General features: G+C 29.9%; 4 protein-coding genes, 2 long non-coding RNA genes and 1 pseudogene across 12 annotated transcripts; 4 read left to right on the top strand and 3 right to left on the bottom strand.

Moving 5' to 3' along the window:
* Positions 1 to 1,561: 1,561 nt before the first annotated feature.
* LOC126921826 (uncharacterized) lies at positions 1,562 to 4,733 on the top strand. 3 transcript variants are annotated; one of them, XM_050733744.1, is made up of 6 exons: positions 1,600 to 1,720; positions 2,130 to 2,381; positions 2,790 to 2,948; positions 3,426 to 3,818; positions 4,235 to 4,403; positions 4,564 to 4,733. In XM_050733744.1, the coding sequence occupies exons 1-6, from the start codon at positions 1,694 to 1,696 to the stop codon at positions 4,599 to 4,601; spliced, it is 1,038 nt and encodes a 345-aa protein (XP_050589701.1). In that variant the 5' UTR covers positions 1,600 to 1,693; the 3' UTR covers positions 4,602 to 4,733. The 3 variants fall into 3 exon arrangements, with proteins under 3 accessions (XP_050589692.1, XP_050589701.1, XP_050589682.1); XM_050733735.1 differs by having other exon boundaries at positions 1,562 to 1,708; positions 4,235 to 4,733; XM_050733725.1 differs by having other exon boundaries at positions 4,235 to 4,733.
* On the bottom strand, positions 3,707 to 6,845 carry LOC126921980 (uncharacterized). Its single transcript, XR_007712615.1, has 4 exons — positions 6,456 to 6,845; positions 6,234 to 6,363; positions 5,085 to 6,083; positions 3,707 to 3,839 (listed from the first exon to the last, which is right to left on the bottom strand). It is a non-coding gene; the product is annotated as an uncharacterized LOC126921980 (long non-coding RNA).
* Positions 6,846 to 7,016: 171 nt separating this feature from the next.
* On the top strand, positions 7,017 to 10,576 carry LOC126921919 (uncharacterized). 2 transcript variants are annotated; one of them, XM_050733984.1, is made up of 4 exons: positions 7,017 to 7,199; positions 7,375 to 8,176; positions 8,876 to 9,217; positions 9,815 to 10,576. In XM_050733984.1, exons 2-4 carry the CDS (start codon positions 8,159 to 8,161, stop codon positions 10,115 to 10,117), a joined length of 663 nt encoding a protein of 220 aa, XP_050589941.1. In that variant the 5' UTR covers positions 7,017 to 7,199; positions 7,375 to 8,158; the 3' UTR covers positions 10,118 to 10,576. The 2 variants fall into 2 exon arrangements, with proteins under 2 accessions (XP_050589941.1, XP_050589931.1); XM_050733974.1 differs by having other exon boundaries at positions 7,072 to 7,199; positions 7,524 to 8,176.
* Positions 10,577 to 10,718: 142 nt separating this feature from the next.
* Positions 10,719 to 12,708, top strand: LOC126921937 (uncharacterized; annotated as a pseudogene).
* A 53-nt stretch (positions 12,709 to 12,761) lies between these two features.
* LOC126922014 (uncharacterized) lies at positions 12,762 to 14,294 on the bottom strand. The gene is made up of 4 exons (XR_007712628.1): positions 14,089 to 14,294; positions 13,825 to 13,913; positions 13,324 to 13,552; positions 12,762 to 13,029 (listed from the first exon to the last, which is right to left on the bottom strand). It is a non-coding gene; the product is annotated as an uncharacterized LOC126922014 (long non-coding RNA).
* Positions 14,295 to 14,430: 136 nt separating this feature from the next.
* LOC126921931 (putative mediator of RNA polymerase II transcription subunit 26) lies at positions 14,431 to 16,249 on the top strand. The gene is made up of 3 exons (XM_050734013.1): positions 14,431 to 14,562; positions 15,386 to 15,715; positions 15,875 to 16,249. The coding sequence occupies exons 2-3, from the start codon at positions 15,389 to 15,391 to the stop codon at positions 16,112 to 16,114; spliced, it is 567 nt and encodes a 188-aa protein (XP_050589970.1). The 5' UTR covers positions 14,431 to 14,562; positions 15,386 to 15,388; the 3' UTR covers positions 16,115 to 16,249.
* On the bottom strand, positions 16,158 to 20,688 carry LOC126921711 (uncharacterized). 4 transcript variants are annotated; one of them, XR_007712526.1, is made up of 7 exons: positions 17,988 to 20,688; positions 17,692 to 17,928; positions 17,257 to 17,630; positions 16,925 to 17,152; positions 16,682 to 16,812; positions 16,562 to 16,606; positions 16,158 to 16,473 (listed from the first exon to the last, which is right to left on the bottom strand). XR_007712526.1 is itself a non-coding variant. In XM_050733496.1 (7 exons), the coding sequence occupies exons 1-6, from the start codon at positions 19,761 to 19,763 to the stop codon at positions 16,574 to 16,576; spliced, it is 2,826 nt and encodes a 941-aa protein (XP_050589453.1). In that variant the 5' UTR covers positions 19,764 to 20,688; the 3' UTR covers positions 16,158 to 16,473; positions 16,562 to 16,573. The 4 variants fall into 4 exon arrangements, 2 of the variants coding, with proteins under 2 accessions (XP_050589453.1, XP_050589443.1); XM_050733496.1 differs by having other exon boundaries at positions 16,682 to 16,859; XR_007712525.1 differs by having other exon boundaries at positions 16,158 to 16,606.
* Between the last annotated feature and the right edge of the window lie 121 nt (positions 20,689 to 20,809).

Raw genomic sequence — 20,809 nt, 5'->3', positions numbered from 1 at the left:
CACTATTTTCCTGGGAATACTGGAATCCTTATAAAATGGTGAGAAGAATCTCTCTCACCACTAGACCAAAATCTGTTTCCAAATGTTGGCTGGTACCAAGGAGGATACAATCTGCCTTCTTCCCTAGATTCTTCTGAATATGTGTTCCTTTTTTCTATGTTCTTAACATTCGCAGAATCTATTTGTGCAGGATCAGATAGACTAGAAGATTCTTCATTGGAATTTTTATTTGATGCATCTTCGGTTCCTTCCTCTGTAGTCTCATAATCGTTATTTTGAGATTCATCCACAGCTAATCCCCGATCAGAATCAAAAGTATTATCCTGTGAAAATTCGTCTGAATTTGACGGCTCTTGGTATTCTTCATCTTCGCTATCTCGTTTAACGCGATACCAAGGTTCTAAAACGGAATTATGAATTGATTCTTTAAGTATGGTGATTATCTGTTGATTTTCTTCCTTATCTTTGGATTCTGTAGTATCCATTGTAAATGACTCTGTCATTGTGAATGCTTCCTTGCAACATGTTTCAGAAGCTGATACACTTTCTTCCAAAGAAGCTGGTCTTTTTGTAGAGCTTATAAATTTTGAGTCATTTTTTGATGTATTATATACTGTCCCATTGTCATTTCTCAAATCAGAATTTGGAGATTGCATCGGAAGTGTTTCTGTCTCCAAATTGTTGCATTCAAATGCTTGGAGAATTTTTAACAAGATAATCAAACTGAAGAAACGAACAGAGTGTGCCATTCTCTTCGTTGTCACTGTTAAAGAATCTTAAAAATGAACAATATTTAAGATCGTTCAATCTAAATTCTTAATTCGACAATAACGGTATGAGCTGTTCAAGTGGTAATGAGAAACTAAAGAACCGGAAAAAGAAGTTGCCCCTTTTATAGTTGGCTATATAGAAATAACTGGTAAAGTGATCGCTAAACGTCTGAATATTATTAACAACATACTAATTACCAAATTAGTGTCCAAATAATCCTGATGATTTAAAATAGCGTTTACGTGAACAGCATTTGGAATAAATATACAGAAATCTTCGAAAACGAAAATCTTAATATTGATTATATGTATGTGTATGTGTGGTGAAGTAATCTTATACAGATATAATTGCTTTACTATTCTCTACTCTTATTTCAGGTCATTATATTTTCAGTCACTATTCGGCAACGGAGATAAGACATCATTCTAGTTTTCAGACATTTTCAAGTTAGCAAAGTTATATTGGAATGAATAGAACATTTTTAGAATGAGTTATTAAAAAATTAATAGATTTGATAAATGAAATCAACAATTAAATCATCAATAGTATTTCACTTATAAGAGACATGTAATATGAGGATTCATTGTTTAAATTTACTATACTTATATAATAAATAAAACTGAGTAGTGGTATATAATCAATTTTTGATTAACGAGAGCTGATCAAGGAAAAGTGATATGCGATGGTAAAGTCGAGAAGACAAGTTCACGGCGCAACTGGCCAAAGTGATGTACCGCAAGGTTGATACTCACGTCTGTTAGCAGGACAACGATAATTCTTTTGGTACCTGGTATAAAACACGAACGGACCGTTATTACTAGTCAAAGTCGAAAAGACGTTGCTCAGGTTTTTGTCAAGGAAAGAGAAAATTCAAGGAGCACTACTATAAAAGAAGACTCAAGAAGATTCCATAATAGCTTCGATGAAACATAAAATGGTACCACAAAGGGTATAATTATGTATAACCACAGTGTCTATAAATAGTAAAATATACGTAATACATTTTCGAGCAAAGACATTTCTATCTGTAATCATAAAATAGTAATTTTAAAATTTTGGATTTTATAACTTTACGATTAATAAAATAATATAAATTAAAAGTATAGTGTGAAAATTGTGTGTTAAAATTTTAATGCCACATTTTCAGTATTGCATGAGTAAGCGTTAGAATATTGCGCAATGTATGTTCGATTGTTATCTTTGCTTTTATTATGTATTTACGAATTTAATTATCCAACATTTCTCCAAATAGTTTCTCTGAAATAATAAATAGTTTAGTAAAATATCATTATTAGAATTTAAATTTTATTTCAGTGTGTATTAATTTTTTATATTGATTTAATACTGCTGTCTTTTAGGCGATCACATTGCAATTTGTTTTTTGCTTGGTCTTAATCTATGGGAATGGTTCAATGGGGAAACCTTTAACGCCAGAGGATGTAGAGGGTTTACTTCCACCAACCCCACACGATAAGAACGAAACGATAGCTGCAGTCGTTCAGGATCCAGTTGTCCAGGATGCTGTGCATCATACGGTTACCAATAAATCTCTAAATGGATTAGTTGTTAAAAAGCATGTATTCATAATGCCAGCCACCAATCCCAATCTGGTTTGTATACAACGACTAAACGAACAAAATATACTATAATTATTATTTTTGTGTAATCCTCGTGCTCCTTTCGTACAACCTGAAAATTAGGAGTTAAAAATTGAGTATTTCAAGTGGAAAAATATTTAAATTAAAAATTAGCATTCTAGGTATTTTAAAGCAAAAATATAAACTGTGGTACTGGACTGTTTGCATGATCTTAATATACCGTGGCTGCTGTTAAATAAGAATTAAGACCTCTTTATGTTATTTAAAAATCAGTTCTTAAAATTTTTATTGTGGTAATTTGTATCATTTAATTTTATAATAATGGTACTGATAACTTATAACATATAATAATTATTATACTAATTTATTATTTTATTATACTATTATTGTACCAAATTTGTATTATCTTTTATTATCAAGATACTATCGAAACGCGAACACCTTCTGGTGGTTCCCACTGAGAACTTGGAAGATGTACGAAAAAATATTACTGAAGCGAAGGAAGCAGAAGCTCAAGAGTCTTCATCGTCAGAGAACCAATCATTCTTCGAAGACGACGCACGTGAATATACGCCAGAGGTAGAGGATAATAATTTAACATGGACATTCCATCCAATGAGATCTTCGTCTGCGATAGGTGAAGCGTATCTATCTGATCGTGCTAGAAAAACACAATCTATTATTTAGATAAATCTATTGTTTTTTCCTCATCCGTGTAACTGAGTGTAGATATTTACGGGATAAATCAATTCGTTTGCATGTGGTTCAAAAATTCCACATTGCAGTATCTTTTTACAAATTTCATCCTATAGTATAATGTTTAGTTACTTTACGTAAACCAAATTTTTCTTATAGTAGTATTAACAATTAATTTTCTGTCTTTATATTATCTATCTATTTTTCTAAAGATTATTAAAATTTTTAAATTAAATCTTTATTCAATGGTTTTAAATGGTTTTAAATTATCAGTTAAATGATTCACTTCCTATTATAATTCTTACAAAATCTTCATTAATTATTAATACAGGCAATTTCTAACCTTTTTTCGATTTCCAGGGCAGCGACGACCGATCAGAAGAAAACGAGAACGAATCCTTCTCAGAACAGAACGTGAACCAACCGATATCATCGAACGAGAAACGTAAAAGCAAAACCGAATTCTTGGAAGACAAACTTAATCATGGAAGTGTGTTACCAGAAGACTCATCTTCGCATAAGGTGGCCGTTCCTATTGTTGCGGTCATTGATCCCTCAAACGCTGAGAAGGGCAAAGTGAAGAGCCCTATCGTGGCCATTCTGCCTAATGAAGTTAAAAATGGCGAGTTGAATAGCCAGGTTGAATTCTTGAAGCATAACAGCGAGAAGATTCAGAAGAAAGCTCAAGACTTTGTCGATCAGAGTTCATTGTCGGTCAATCCTAACTATTGGGAATCTTCCACACCGTCGGAGGTAAATTTTTGAAGAAAATATCTGTAATGAAAGATAAAATTAGAAAATAGGGATATTATTACAAATATTTTGATTATGGTAGTTGTGGAAAAATAAAAAATAGAAAGAAAGGACTTAAAGTTAAGAAAGTAGAAGGATAGAAGAAAGAAAATTATAAAAATGAGGATATCAATAAATAGTATATTACTAATATTATATTATATAATACTTATTCATAATATTGCACTAATAACTCTTAATATTTTAATAATATAGTACGGCTAATATCTAATTTCATGATATTCACCTATTTATCTTCTTTTAGAACTACAACACATTATTTCCCTTAATAAAAAATTATAAAAATTCCAATACTGCTATCTACAATATAAGAAAAAATAAAAAATTAATAAAAAGGGAGACATTTCCGCTTTCAGATCACTGTTGCTTTATCGCCTTATAGCAGTGCACCAATGTCCTACTTGGATGAGGCAGCCCCAAGTTTGGCTACAAACGAAAAGTTGTTGTCTCCAGTAGTCGTGTCGCAATGGGCAATGCTGACACCATCTCTGCAGGATGATCAAATGGATTATTCACGAGAAACAGGTGACATGGATGTAGCTGAAGATATTATATTTAGACCTCTGTTTAGGTATCGACAGGAATCGCAGCAGCGGTCTAAATACTATGACGAAAACAATCGACGATACAGTTACACACCGTATCGCGATTATGACAACTATTATCCAAGACGATATTTTTACAGACCTCGTAACGGCGGTTATTAGAAACGAAGAGGATTAAAACGAGAAAGAGAAAGAAGGAAATACGATTTATGCTTGGATAGAGGGGAAAGGAAGATATCTCGATTGATACATTTCTTATCACTTTATAATTCTATATTTCAATGTATAAATAAAATGTTGTTTTCATTTACGTCATGATTATTTAATTAAACATTAAAGAGAACGTTCTATGGAAGAAACTAAGTTTTCAATTAAATTGAATATGAATTGAACTGTACGTTCAAATTTTCAAATTAGGTTCCTTTCTACTTTTGTTAACATGTTAAAAATTTATAATAATGATAAATGGTTTGGATTGTGAGAAATTATTAATTTTGAAAAGAAAAACATTGAAAATGTTAAATTAGGAAAATATATATTGTTATCTATGTATTAAAAGATAAAAGAATTGTTCTTCCAACAAATATGAATAAAAAATTAATTCTATTTATTACGCTATGAAAAGAATAGAAAGTAACAATAGAAACACTGTGAAATGTACCTTAAGACTGCGAGGATGATTGGAACGTTGTAAACGATGACAAGGTTCTCAAGGAATGAGGACTTCAATGACGTTTCCGAACGAGCTACTACCGTTTATTTCCTTGGGAAAGAACTTATATCTACCCAAGACTTTCTACACTTAGTCTCTAAACAAGATTGTAAATCAATCTGAAAACGTACAGTTCTTTAGAAAAATTAAACGGTGTCACTATTTTCTCCGAAAATTAATCGGAATACATTAAAGTCTAAAATATTCATAAGAATTTCTAACATAAATGTTAATATTACTTAATACTGGCATTCTATTTTAATCTCCAATAAAATAAAAAACAGCAACTATATGTACCACTTTCTACACATGTACATATGATAATATATTTCTTTAATAAAACTGATATCGTTTCAGAGAAACTTAAAGCATGATAAACAATAATCAGGATCAAAGAAGACAAATCTATAAATTCCAATTCCAAATTCCAAGTATCTGTACGAATAATTTATGTGATAATAAATAACACGATAACCTAAAAAGGAATTTTTATAAACAACCCAGATACATATAAATTTCTTTAAATAATGATCAAGTTTAAATTCCCAGAGATTAATGTCTCTAGTGGTCAAACGTGTTCGATAAATATTCACAAACCAGTTTTCTACGAATGAGTCCCGATAACTATATACATTATATTATAGACACGAATTAACGACATGTTAATACCTTTAGGCAGAATAGTTAGTCATTCATTCCTTCCTAGATTCATTCACCGAAGATGTCGAGCAGATGTACGACGAGGGTGTACACCAAATTAATGTTCATTCAAATTAAATCTCAGAATTTGGAGAGCAGATGCCAATTGTTCAACATCAGGCGAACAAAAAATATTTGCATATTACTTATACATTTCATAGTGTCAATTATATTTTTATAGTCATACGAAAGTACTTCGAAATGATACTATGCTTAATACACTTATATGGATCTCATATCATCAAAATGCTGTAATATAACGATGTGTAAATACTTTTGGTAGCTATTGTATATGTATGATAGGATAGAGTTTTTGATAATTTTAAAGACATAAGAGATTAAATTATATATTATATATTATATATTATATATTATATATTATACACTTATATATTATACCTTGAAGATATGCAGTTGAATTAACAGAGTGAGGCAGTTGTTTGAATGTTGTTAAGTCAAAGGAAGACCATTGATCAATTCCATGTCTGCCAAATTTTATTTGCAAAAATCAAATGCCTTCTCGAACGTACTATAAATTTACCATCAACTAATACTTGTAACAACAAACATTTAAATATGAAACCTTATTAGAAAAGAAATAGAAATTTTAAATTTTCGTACTCAAAGAATCTCATTGTTTCGCGAATTCCAAGAAAGGAACTCTATTTCACACTTTTGGAAATTGTCCCGAATTTTCATTCCCCTCTTCATTTTTTCTGCTCATTTTTACGAAATGCTTCTGCCTCTTTTTCATTCGACAAATACATGATATTTTAATTGTCAATTTTATTCCAAAATACAACAGTGCACACGATGCTGCATTCATTTTCTGTTTCACTCAGATTCCTACTGCGCAGTACGATGCGCGCGCAGCACAAATAATTCGCACGAAAATTTATACATCCCAAATACATACATTTTAATATAGAATATGCATATTTACGAATCTATATTTGCGTAAACTTGGATTTATTACCGGTCACGCTATTGTATGCTAATTTACCTTCAATAATTAACCTTCAAATACTTTTCTACTGAATATTAATCAGATTTCGGATCAAAATATCGATTGTTTTTTGTACAATATTGGTAGTAGGGAGAAAGGCGCACTTGTGAATCCCAATTGTGGATGATCCCTATCATACGAATGTTTAACGACCACTGAGTGGACGTTTAACACCTATGAAAAATGTGGTGACTGATTTGAGAGGTATGTTGGCAAAATTCTTCGTACTAATGTGATGAATAAGTGGAGTATCTCTTAAGGGAATTACCAAGGTGTGAAATAGGGGTCTGTTCTTGAAATTTGTTAGTCAATGAGCAAAGGGCTGACTCTTCATGGATAGCAATTGCAGAAATAAATTGGTAGATATGAAATATAGTTTTGAAAATTATAAAGATTCCTTTGAAATATAATAAAAAGAAATTAGAATATAGAATTTAATTCTATGGATATGTACGTTTCAGTGGTTTTGGCTAAACTATAATATTTTTCTTTTTATCAAGACCTACATCTAATTAGTTTGTTTTATTCATATAGGAACTAGGAGCGGTGGCCAAAAGAAGTTGTGGTTTCTTTGTTAAGAGTTATATTTAATGCTCCTAATCACAAACATGCGTTTATATTTATCTAATCGGTTCTTTTATCAATAAAATGACGTTGTAAAATAAAAATAATTATTATTGCAGATCCACATAACAGAAAATTTAAAGCAATGATCAAACTTTTACAAATATCACAATTATGAAAAGTAACTCAAATATTACAACTTCATATAACAACTAAAGAAAAAAAAAGGTAGAAAACATGAAACAAAAGGATACTTTAAAAAATCTATAATAATTATCAATATTACACATTTATGCTAAAAATGCAATAATGCATATCATTGGGAAGATACATTGGAGTAAAAAGTAAAATGAAAGAAATTACAAACAATACCGCTATCGTTCCACGCGGAATGAAAGGTCGGGAAAAAAAGGCCAGGCTAAGAAAACATTCAAGGTGTTCGAGCTTTCGCGTGGAAAACCAATTCGAAAGTGACAAAAGAAACAAGACGACCCCCTTTACTTTTCTTTTTTCCGAGGATCGGTCGCGAAGATGACTCACATCTAAACTGGAAGCTCCAACCACATCGTCCTCTCTCTGTATACGTCGAGAGTGGCAGCAACTTAATCGCGTTCCTCGAGATCGCAAACGCGTCACGTATATAACCGATGCTCGACCAATCTGTTCCCTCAATCGTGATCCAAGTGTCGCCGAGAACGGAATTCGTTGTTGTGGATTTCGATATCTTCAGTTGAGAAACGTTAATCTTTGCGCCATGTGGACTGTACTCGTGGTAAGAGAGAGTTAATGTGATATCTGGATTGTGAATTTTTATGCAAATTTATATTTTTATAAACAAAATCGATGGAATACATTTTAAACAGCGATTTGATTTACTTGTTAAAATTGATTATGAATACTCTACTTTTGGATATTTTATATATCTTTATGTATTGTATGTATATATACTCTGCATATTTTTTGCACTTTTAAATTTCACATAAATGCATAAAAATCAGTCTGGTGATAACATTAATACACCGTATGGATATTAACTGATATAGTATTATATTGATATAAATAGCTCAACCTTTAAATTAATCAAGTAAAATAAAATATTGATAAAAGTTTGGTAAACAATGGACTTTTTGCTTGAGTTTTTAGAACTTTTTATGATAATAGAGCTATAATGATTTGATAATAATATTAGTAACTGTAGAAAAAGTTGGAAAACTCCATGAAAATTTATAGTAGCGATATCATTGATTATTTAAATATATCAACCCCTTATAAAAATGTCATACATACATGCATCAACAAAACTTGTTTATCGAAACATTAAAAACAGTATAGATTATCTAACCAATACGTAACAAAAAGCGTCCAATCTTTTCCAAGTTCAATAACAGTTACCTTAAAATCATACATAATTAAAATGCGATTAAAAAATTATGTGCATTGAATTTTTGTTTCTATTCTAAATCTTTTGCAGGTTCTGTTTCTGATGGCATCGTTCGATGTCAACTATACGGCATCATTGAACGCAGAGTTTTCTGAACCAACTATGTCACGATTACGGACTGTAGGAGACATACCAGACAGGCTTCCAAGGAAATTTAGGGAAAATAGTCGAACTAGGAGATTGCATGTAGAAAATCAACATGGATTTGATGGCAAAGTGGAAAAGATCCATATTAATTCCGAAGAGGATCTTCCTGGAATTCGAGCGTATGGAGTGCAGAAAAAGAATTTGGAGAATAATGGCTATATTGAAAAGAAGACACAGGAAGAAATTATAAAAGATATTGAGGACACTTCGAGGATTGCTCGTACGGTGCGTGGGAATATTTTCTAGATTTCAAGGATATTAATATTAGAATAATGGAATAATAGGAAAATCTGTTCAATTGTTATTGTCATTTCGACATTTTTCTTTTTATGTAAGTATAATGTTTAATTGGTAAATTAATTTTATAGAAATAAATTTGTGTCTTCTCTTGAACTTCATACAAAATTAAACATTTCACTGGCGTTATATTTTCTTAGTTTCAGCTAAGTTAAAATGATAGACGATTTAAAATATATACATTAATACATATTGCGTCACTTATACTATGGAAACACGTTTCTTTCGTAAGCCTAATTTCAACTGAAAACAAAATCTGAAATATCGATAAAAAACGAATAATCTTCCTTAAAAGGAGTCTCTTCTTTACTTTCACTAGCAATTTTCTTTAACCTATTAAAAACCTAATACAACACGAAATTTTTATACAAACAATATAATTTTCTTTATTAACCATCAAAATATGAATGATAAATTATCGAAAAACTGATTACTCGATCTTAAAGATCGAAATAGAAATGTTATTTATTGCGTTAAAAAATATTTTCTTACATAAAATTCACGATCTTTATCAATCAATTTTAGGTCGAAGCCTACGGAAAAACCAAAGAGCATCTCGAAATGAACGGTCATATTGAAAGAAGTAATTCTCAGATACCTCCAGCCAGCTATCAAATTCCATCGAATCAAAGATCCAGAATAACCAGATCCATCAAAGCAGAAACAAAGCAAGACAATGTCAAGAATGATCTAGAAGATCTAGAAGCTCAAGATGCCAAAATTTTTAGGCCACTGTTCGTGTACAGGCAACAGGTGGCTAGAAGGCAGCATCGAGGAAAAAATCATGTTCACAGTTTCCCAGTTGGTCGAAAATCTTGTTACAACTAACCAGCTTACTGAGATTCTTTCCATCAAACCGCATTTTTTTGTCTCAATCGCTTAGAACAACATCAAAATGCGATAAAACAACGGCCGACTGTTTTACGAAAGATATGCAAACAAGAAATTGGTAAAATGTTTGCGTTGTGGATCCTTGAAGTCGCCTAATTATCATAATAATTAACCGATTGAGTCAGCGTCACTTTGTGCCATAAAAGAAGAAAGCGGTTGTTGAAGACTGGCGACTGGAAATGAGTTACTACAATGATCGAAAGCGCGATAAACGAATGATGTAAATGCCGGATAGAGAACGTTACCAAATAGTATTACGATTATTGATGATGGAATCTATAGTTTATTAGTAATTAGATAACGATTAATTATTAATGATATACGATACTATTATTTCAAATTTTGATATTTTGTTACATTACGTGTTGTGAGGAAAATAAATTGAATTTGAATCTACGTTTCAAGTTTATTATTTACAATTAGATGATGATTGACTCATAAATATGTAAATTGAATTATGATTGATGTAATTATTTGAAATTTGATGTTTTATTGTACTCTAAGTAATTTTTATAAGAGAAATGATTTGTATGTGACCCCCTGGTTTCTAGCAACTTTTTGTTCACCTTGTGAATGGAAACTAAATGAAAACAAATGAAAGATAGCAACATCCTTGTCCATCCAATTTTTCATCGTCCAATTTGTCTAATTTGACAAATTTAAAATGAGATGTACTAGGAAATTTGCGGTATTGAATGCTTCTTATCTACAAGCAGTTATCTCTCGGGGAAATCCTTTACATTTAATTTATCCAAATATCATTTAACATGTACGACATTAAAAATCAAACGGATAGCGGAAACAACAACGAAGTAGTCGAAGTAGAAGAAAACCAAGAAGAAAAAGAAAAATTAGAAAATAGGTACTTAAAAATTTAAGATACTACGAAATAAAATATATATTAATATTAACGATAAAATAACTGCGTCATTGTAGACAGAAATTTCGAAGAAAATCTATGATTTATCATTCGATATCGTTAATAGTGTTGCACGCTCTGGAAGCAATACTTTTGATCATTCTTCTGCCAGTGATAATCTGGCAATGGATTTCTGTCAATCATCGTTTAAGGATAATCCTGAAAACCGTAGTAGAAGTAAATATTTATACAAATAAAAATTTCGTATTATATAAAATATATTATTATTATATATAAGATATATATATATATATAAAATCTCTAATATGGTACAGCATGGTCGTAAAAAAAGGGTCCATAACTTGAAAGGATGATAGTACTCATCGAAAGGAGTAAAAAATATCTAATCAACATAGGACGTAAAATCAATTCTTTCAAAAGCTGATTTTACAAAGGACCGATTTTTAAGATCTACGTTTATTAGACATTTTTTTATTGTTATATATTATTACTGTATATTAATTAATATTTCATAATTAATATTATTACAACTCTGAGTTGTACTTACTAAGATACAAAGGGGATGATACTTTGACATTTAAATTCTTAAAATTTTGGCTTAAAAATTATTATGGCTTTAAAATTATTATTTTCAGTTACGATTCGTTATGATTTTTAGTTTGCCAAATGAAAATTGTAATAATTAAAATTCTTTTATAATTCATTCAGGTCACGCTTGAACTGGTTATGTGGGTGATCTTCGCTGGAGTGTCTGTCCTTATGACCACGACATTCGTTTTAGAAGACATTTACTATGGAAAAACGACTATGAGAAGCTCAAACAATTAATAAATACGCGAGGCGAGCCCACGCGGAGCAATAACGAAACGCTGAATTTTTTTAAAAAGCGGAGCGATCTGGAACTTCCAGAAAACTGACATCGATATTTCTTATAATAGCTTTCTTTGTTTACCTTTCTGTTTTTCTATTTTCACTATATCTTTTTATAGTACTCTGTATTCTGTATATTTTTAATGTATCCTATACTGTATGTTTATTTGTTTTTAAGGCGCTTTTTCTAGTACAAGTTTTTTATGACTGACTTTCGAGGAAAATACAGTTCCTTATTCGTAAAATTATAAGTTGTAAAGTCGTAACATTGTAAAATGGTCAGTTTTTGCTAGTGGAAATAGCTTCAATAATTTGATTAGTATCCAAACAACGCAACAGAATTAATATCTATACAAATCATCTAAAATAACGCTTAAACTAAATATGTTACTACTACTTAAACTAAAGATACATATATATACATCTAAAAAGAAAAATTTTTAATGCAAAAGTTCGCAGAATATGTTAATCACAGTACTTAAAAATATACCAAAAATACACAAAAAATAATACTTGTCATATATATTTAATAAGTGGCGTATAGATGATAAACTTTTTCCGGCGATCCATTTCTATAAACTATGTTCATAGAAATATAAATCCGCATAAACGTCAATAATAAAAGATATTATAACTATAAAATTTCTTCTAAACAGACGATTCTTCGACGAATATTGAAGATTCTTCGATCAATGGTTCCTTTGACGTTAACATAGGACTTCCTGACGAATCTTTGTAAATCACAGGAATTTCCACATTTTCGTGAAACCAGTCTTTATCAGACTCTTATTCTGACTCAGGAAAAAGAATGCTATCACTATTCTTCGATGATAATGGTCCCAATATATTCATGAGGAGTTTAAAGACAAGCAAATTCATTAAATCAAAAACGTTGCTGTTTTGAACATTGTTCGTTAAAACGTCAATTTCAGCGGCTAATAATTTTAAAACAGCGAGTTTAACACTTTTGTTGAATTCGAAGTTAGTCATTTCCAAACCCAATACGTTGTTTAATATTTTATCGCCGCTTCTCATTAATGATGAGGTCGTTGGGTCGTCCCAAGGAATACGTTCTCGACGACACCATTGTAAGGTAAATCTAAAAAAATTTGGAACAGAATTATTCTATGCTATTGCGAAGTTATTTGGTTGCATTTTGCTTTTTTTCTCAGAGAAATAATTTTAAAAACTGATAAATTCTCTTTAAAATAGTGATTATAAAAATTTATGATTTCACGCGGCTGAAAACCGATTTATGACAATATGAAAAATGAAATAATTATAATTATACAATATATAAATAAATATTTTATATGGAGAATGATAATTATAAAAATGTATATTTCTGACAGACAAAGAGAAGAATACGTTTCACAAAGTAATTGGAACTTACGAAAAGAATAAATACGCTTAGTAGCTGCATGGTGTACGTGAATAGGATTTATGATGCGTTTAAAATCGGTGTAAGTCTTTACATATATATATATGCCAAAATCCCGATAATAATCCAACTTCCTCATATTTTCCTTTATTTGAGTTATTCGAAATTTTCACTTTCGTCACAATATTCCTTGTTTAATCTTTTCATCGTTGAAGTGATAATTATTTTCGTGTTAAGGTATCTGTAGCATAAATTAATTTTCTTACAATGTCTTTGAAATTTTGATGATATGTTATTTAGTATATTATCTATACACAAATCAATCTAGAGTTTAACCTTACAGAAATAGAGATATTCATCATCACAAATCTTCATTGCGAAAATGACTTTTTGATCAATTAGGGAAAAACAGTTATTGGAAAACTAATATGTTGCATAAAATGGTTAGGAGAATCATTTTATAAAAAAGAACTCTAACTTCACCGTTTCTGAATAAGAGTAATTTAAACGTACAAAATGAAGCTGGTTATCTCTGAATTGTTTCTTAATGCACGTGCGTAAAAGGTGCAGAGAGTCAAGAAATCTCTTCCTAGAGAGGGTATCTAAAACATACCCAAAGAACATGGTTTTCGAATCTCAACGTATTTTACTTTTGAAGGATATTGTTACGCCATAAATAATAATATATATGATATGCTGATATAATAATATATATATAACGTTTGAATAGCGAAATATTTTCATCTTATAATTACTTTACAATTTATAATTACGCACATATTAGGATGATGCACATTAAATGTCCATTCTCCAAAACCTCATTATTGATTATAACGAGAATGAACAAAATGTTACAATGAACAAATTAATGTGATGAACATTTTTGGAAACATGAATTTTGCATTTATGAAAGATGATCGTGTTTCAATGAAACTACGTTTACTTAAAACTTTAAGTTGTTTTTCTAACAATCCATTTGTAACATTCTGATTAATTGACTTTATGACTCTGCTACGCCTTAAGATTACAATTCACATCAACAACCCCTACGTCAATGCGTTAGATCGTAACACAAATGATCGAATCGCAAAAGCTACTGACTTACATTGACCTTTGTCACGATGATCGCAATTCGGCATAAATTATCATAAATTCACGATGATCCACGTTTAAAAGCACATTGCTTGCGACTTATGCGATTAATGGTATTTGCTAATCTCAAGACACAAATCGTCGAAAGTAGCCCCAGAAGTACGTATACATAAAAATATATATATACTCATAAAAGGCCTCGCCAACGTTTAAACGGTTCCGGATCTTCTCTCTCTCTCCCTCTCTCTCTCTCTCTCTCCCTCTCTCTCTCTCTCTCTCTCTCTCTCTCTCTCTCTCTCTCTCTCTCTCTCTCTCACCGGTAAATTCGGTGAACGTAAATTGTCCTTTGCACTTCTTCAACAGTGAGTTACGACATAGCGTTCGTGGTCGTTAATCATTTCTATATATTTGTCCCTGAACTACTTCAATTAGCTTGTCTTGATTAGCTTAGAAAACTAAAAAAATGTAGAAAAAAATGTACTTTTACTCCATGGTATCAAAGGAAATGAGATAGTTATGTATATATATTAGCCACTACCCTTTGAAAGAACTTGAGAGAAATTATTTAAAATAATATTACTCCATACTAACGATAACAGTGATTTCTTCATAATTAGAGAAATAGAATGAATTTCGAGGTCACATCATAGTAAAAATTTACATGAAACCTACGTATAAATTACAGTAATACTGATGAGATTCTTTAGAAAAAATCCGATTACAATCAGTCAAGGATATATAATTGGTTAAGCATCTTAATTATGAGTCACAGTTTAACCAATAGTATTTTTTTATGTTTAACCGACAATGTTTTTGCACAATGCATGAATGTTATAGTTATAGTGAATATTTTTTCTTTCTCTCAGTAACTTCGGTATCGTTTCGAGTTTATTGTACCATTGTGTATCGCAACGAGTGTATCATACCCTTGCTTTATTTTATTGCACGTTACCATATATTAATATTAATTTCTATTATTTAGGAGATGAAGCAAATTCTCGCTGTATGTCTCCTACTGACAGTGGCCGATGCTAGTATTTTTCGGGAAAATCATGAAAGGCCCTTAAGTAGATTTTTCCGCCCGAAACACTGGTTTTCATTACCGGAGCATCAGTTTGAACCACCAGAACATTCATTGCCTACACCAAGCCACTCACTTCCAACACCAGCATACATGCAAGTCCCATCAGACCAGTCACTATTCCATAAACAATTAGAAAAACTTTTTCCACACAAAGTTAACCAACAGAATAAGGCCTCAGAATCTTGCACTGCTGTGAGGATTTGTCATAGACCGTTGACAGGCGAAATCGTAAGTTACTTAGTATGACATTAGTGACAGAAGTTCTTAGAAAATGTTATACATATACATTTCATATATGGATAAGTTAAATGATATGTAATTTCATTAGTGATAAGTTAGATCTTTATATTAAAGTAAATATTTTAATTTTCAAATAATCATTTGCAGATCATTACTGAATTTGATGAAATAAAGCTAACAAGTAATGAAAATCTTGGTTGTACAAGTGCCAATAAGAAATATTCTGATAACGTAAATTCTAACAATAAAAATCTTAATAGTAATGAAAATGTTGAGGGGAATCCCAAAATAACTATCCCAATACTTACTACTACTTCACAACCTCAAACCAGTGAACCTCCTCATAATTATGGAGAAGGAATTATTGATACTCGAATGGGCCTCTAAATACTAAAAAGTAAAAAAAGTAAAAAGGAAAGTAATGTCTTCATTAAGTCTTAAAAGTAATCTATTTATTAAGTTTTATGATACATTGAACATGTACACATTAATAATATTCGAAATAAAAATAGATGCATCTGATGATATGTTGTATTTCTATCTGGTTTGTATATTATCTCTACCTCTTCCATTATCAACAGCCATTAATGTATAAAAATGCAAAATTATCAAATATTAGACAATTCCAAATAAAATTTCAACTATTGTTAACAAAAATTTTCAATTTCAATCAAATATTATAATATATAATATAACTGAATATAATAGTATAATAGAACTGAAATGTACTTATATTATTCTTTCAACTTTTATAAATGTTTAACACATGAAAAAAAAAATTATAGTATAGTTACACAAAACTAATCTTTTTCTGAAGAAAAACATTATATATACCTTATATATCGCTTAAGCAAATCTTGTTATATTGTCTACTCGTTTCTATAAAGTAAATAAGAAGTATTTAATATCAATAAAACTACACTTTAATTGCACATCATTAAACTAACATCTTACCTGTATTAATTTATTATTAGCATCACTGTAATTATACTTTGTATTTGGGAAAACAATATCAGCATTTATCTTTATATTCGGATCCTTTTCTTCTATGTATTTCATAGTTTTCTGGGCAACTGCTTGAACTGCTGCAGCATTTAATGAATAATCGTCACTCGTTAATGGGCATATACCTCTGGTAATCAAATATTTCTATTAATTAGTAGGTTCTAAATTAAACAACTTCTATGTGATGCATACATGCTAAAATGCTCATATCCAGTAATTTCTTCATCACAGAGATAACACATCATACAGCCACAGACACAAGTGATTTTATTGCATCCATTCTCCTTAAAATATGGACGGCTACATCTGTGACATTTATGTACAAGTGCTTCTGTCATTTTCTCTTCCAAAAATAAACGTGCTTTCTCAGTCTTTTCTTCATAGCATTTAAGCGGTATATGATTTACCTCTTTACATAATCTATTTCAAAATATAACAGTGCATAACAATGGTAGAAATGAAAAATTTTCTCATAACATAAATTCGGTGAGCATAATTATTGTATCTTTTTAAATCGAACTTACCTACATGATTCTTTCATACATTCGGGATTAAGACATTTAAAAACATTATCTTTTAAGGGAGGTATAGATGCAAACTCACAAAACGGACATGAAACTAAACCTAGGATTCCAGCAGACATTACTTCTCTTTCTTGCTTCTTACGGACAAATGTACTAAATTGCATCGGTGTTAATACTTTCTGAAGAGTTGAAAGTCTAAATTCTCCATCACAATCTACAAAGCATGGAACATGCCCATTTCCCTGTGCAATTTGTGTTTGAGTTCCACGTACAATGCACAAGTTACAAAAAACGTGGCCATCATCACATGTTGAACATTTAGATGGTATACATTCAACATAACAGCACTGACATATTAAAAGTTCATTTCTTATCTAATAAACAAATAAAAAAATGATATTTTCTTTTCGCGCGTATTATAATATAATAACATACTTGTAACTCCTTAAATTCTTGATCTTCTTTTTTTTTTAATTCTTTTTGATATTCTGTAATACGATTTTTATATTTTATAAATGCACATTCATGTAATAAAGGAATATCATCTGATAGAGTTTTTTCCCACATGGTTGTATAATTTGTTTTTTTATCCGGTTTCATATTCTCTAAAGCATTTGCAGTTATAGTTAAGTGATAATTATGCTGTTTATACACATTCATTAAAGTTTCCACCTATAAATTTCAAATAATGCTTTATACATCGTAAGTGACATATATTTTAACATACATACCTCAAATTTATTAAAATGATATTTCAGAAATTCAAGTGCGTCGGGATTGTATTCATGCTTTCTTTTTGAATCTTCAAAATATGTATGTGGATATGGATACATTTCTAAAAACTGTTTCACATCAAATTCGTGAATGTATAGCATTTGCTGTTCTGTAATACGCATTCGTCTTATTTTTTCATCTATTGTTAGATAAGTAGGACATTTGCATTGATCTTCTATGAACTGGTCTAATTTATCAGGATCATTAGCTGTTTGTACTATAATTTTTTCTAAATATGCAGGGTCTGCATTAGGAAAAATTCCTTTTAAATAATTATGTTTTTCATCTATATCATAATCTTTTTCCTGATTTATTTTGCTATTTATTTCGACAGGACATACTTGTCTATCTTCCACTATGATATTAATTAACTCCTCAAACTGTTTATCTAAACTAAGATCTGTATTTGAATATCTTCCACATAGTTTATTAATATAATTCTTATCTAAATCAGGAAATATAAATTCTAATCTTTTATCCAGTTGCATCCTTAGGGGTATCCTAGTATTTTCTATATCAATAGCTTTTTTGCTCTCACTAGTTTCCTTCAAAAACTTAATATCCTTTTTTCTAGTACCTCCAAACACATGTTTGGTATTTTGTATAGAATAAATTCCAGTAAAAGTTGATGGTTTCACTTCTATGTTTTCAAGTGAATCTTGTGATTTTGTTACTGCAACTGATACATCACTTGTTACAGTATCATACAATGTGCTTTTGGAACGTGGTGATATATTAGGCGATGTATTTTTAGGTGAAATTATTGTCCTAATAACATTTCTTTCATTAGTAAATGATGAATCACCAGAATTTATTCTGGAAGGTCTTATATTACTTAAATCAACATTTGACATTTCTAACATTTTTGTTGGATTTTTTAATTGTTTCTGATTATATATGGCAAATAATTTCTGTTTCTTAATGTTTTCCTTACTACTCAAATATTGCATATAATTATGTAATATTTGTCCATAATTCTTGCTATTATTCCCTTTATACCTTGTTTGTAGAACAGTCTCCTTACATTCGGTATTTGAATTATTCGATGAATATTGCATGCTTAATAGGTCACTTGTTTGTTTCATAGAACTAGTTCTTTTTCTCCCATGAACATTTTTTTGCTGTGTCGATAAACCATTATGATAAAATATCTGTTTGCATTTGACCGAATTGTCATCTACATATTTCATATTACAAGAAATTTTTATTGCTGGTCTTTTCGTTGGTAATAAATCCCACAAACTAAGCTCTATATAATTCTCTGCATAACGATTTTTATATAAAATTCCAAATACACGATCATATTCATATATTGGCAGAAGTGTACATATTTGATTAGCTTTCTCTCTTATTTTCGTAATCTGGTAATCGTTAGAGTCACTTAATGATGGATTGCTCAAAGATTCTATAGATTTTGTTTTATATATACCACTTTGAGATAATGAAATTATATCTGTCTGCTTTTGAGACTTGTGAATAAAATCTAAATTATTATTTGAGTCATTGTTATTACTCTCCAAACTTTCTCTACTGGACATAGCACATGTGTTATGATTGTTATCAGTTTTACATGTATCCATATGTAATTCCACATTAGTTAATATTGAAAATAATGGATACATATAACTTTCAGGAACCGTTTCTTCTGAGCTACTATTCATATGATTATTATCTAAATCAAACTGGCTTGAAAATATATTTGAATTGAACAATATCCATTCATCTACGTCCATTTTTCTTTGGTAACTTTAGATTTGAATACTTCTATAATATATATATATATATATATAATGAGGATATTTTTAAAAGTTCGTTTCAACTTTTAAATAATCTTTGTTCTAAATCTTCCTGGTTTATAAAGTAAAGATCACTTTTTAACATCAACAATCTTTTAATACCTATAAAATACTAAACAATAAAAATTATAATATATATATATACAAGCAAACTTAAACTTTTATTAGAGAAGAAATTTTCTCTTCTAGATAGTTATACTTTTTACTTTGTTCAAATATGTAATAATATAACAATTATTATTACAATAACTTACAAAAATCGAAATGTGGTTAGTTAATGATACTTCTCTTAAAACATCACTATCTAGAAGACTTCTTTTGTTTTACAAACTACAAAATATTAAGATTACTGAACATGTAATAATGGGATTCCCATAATGTATTTATCGATATCTGAATCGATCGAGCTTATAGTATTTTTTTAAAAAACTTTATTTATTACATATACGTATATCATATAAATAAAATGTTTTCGTAGAAGTACATTGTAATGTTTTATATCAATATACCTACATAAATATATTTTTTTATATAAACTGGATAAAGACCAATTGCATATCCACAATCAAATTCAGAACTACTAATATATGGAACACTAATATTATATAGAAGAAAGTTGATTGCGTTCATAGGTAAATTAAACTGAACTAATGATTACGTATAATAAATGATAATTATATAATTTTATTCTCAAATATGTCGTCAATAACATGATTCTGAGCAACTTTTTCCTATATATACCGCTATATAACCGCTGCTTGGCGTTAGTTTCAGAGATATTCATGAATATCTTTACTATTTTTTATATTTGAGTTAGCTTTATATATGAGCATGATGATATTACTACATGTATGTTCGTTGTTTTCGCAAAGCTAAACTAATCATACTTAAGTTCCTTTCTTGTCTTTCTGTATTTACGAATTGAACCGTGAGGCGTATGAACGCATCGTAACACGAATCCCTGCACGAACATATCTATGTAT

The sequence above is a fragment of the Bombus affinis genome, chromosome 1 (assembly GCF_024516045.1).
Source record: "Bombus affinis isolate iyBomAffi1 chromosome 1, iyBomAffi1.2, whole genome shotgun sequence".
In the NCBI taxonomy this organism is placed as follows: domain Eukaryota; kingdom Metazoa; phylum Arthropoda; class Insecta; order Hymenoptera; family Apidae; genus Bombus; species Bombus affinis.
Note: the sequence above shows the minus strand (reverse complement) of the source record. Positions and strands in the feature narration are given on the sequence as shown.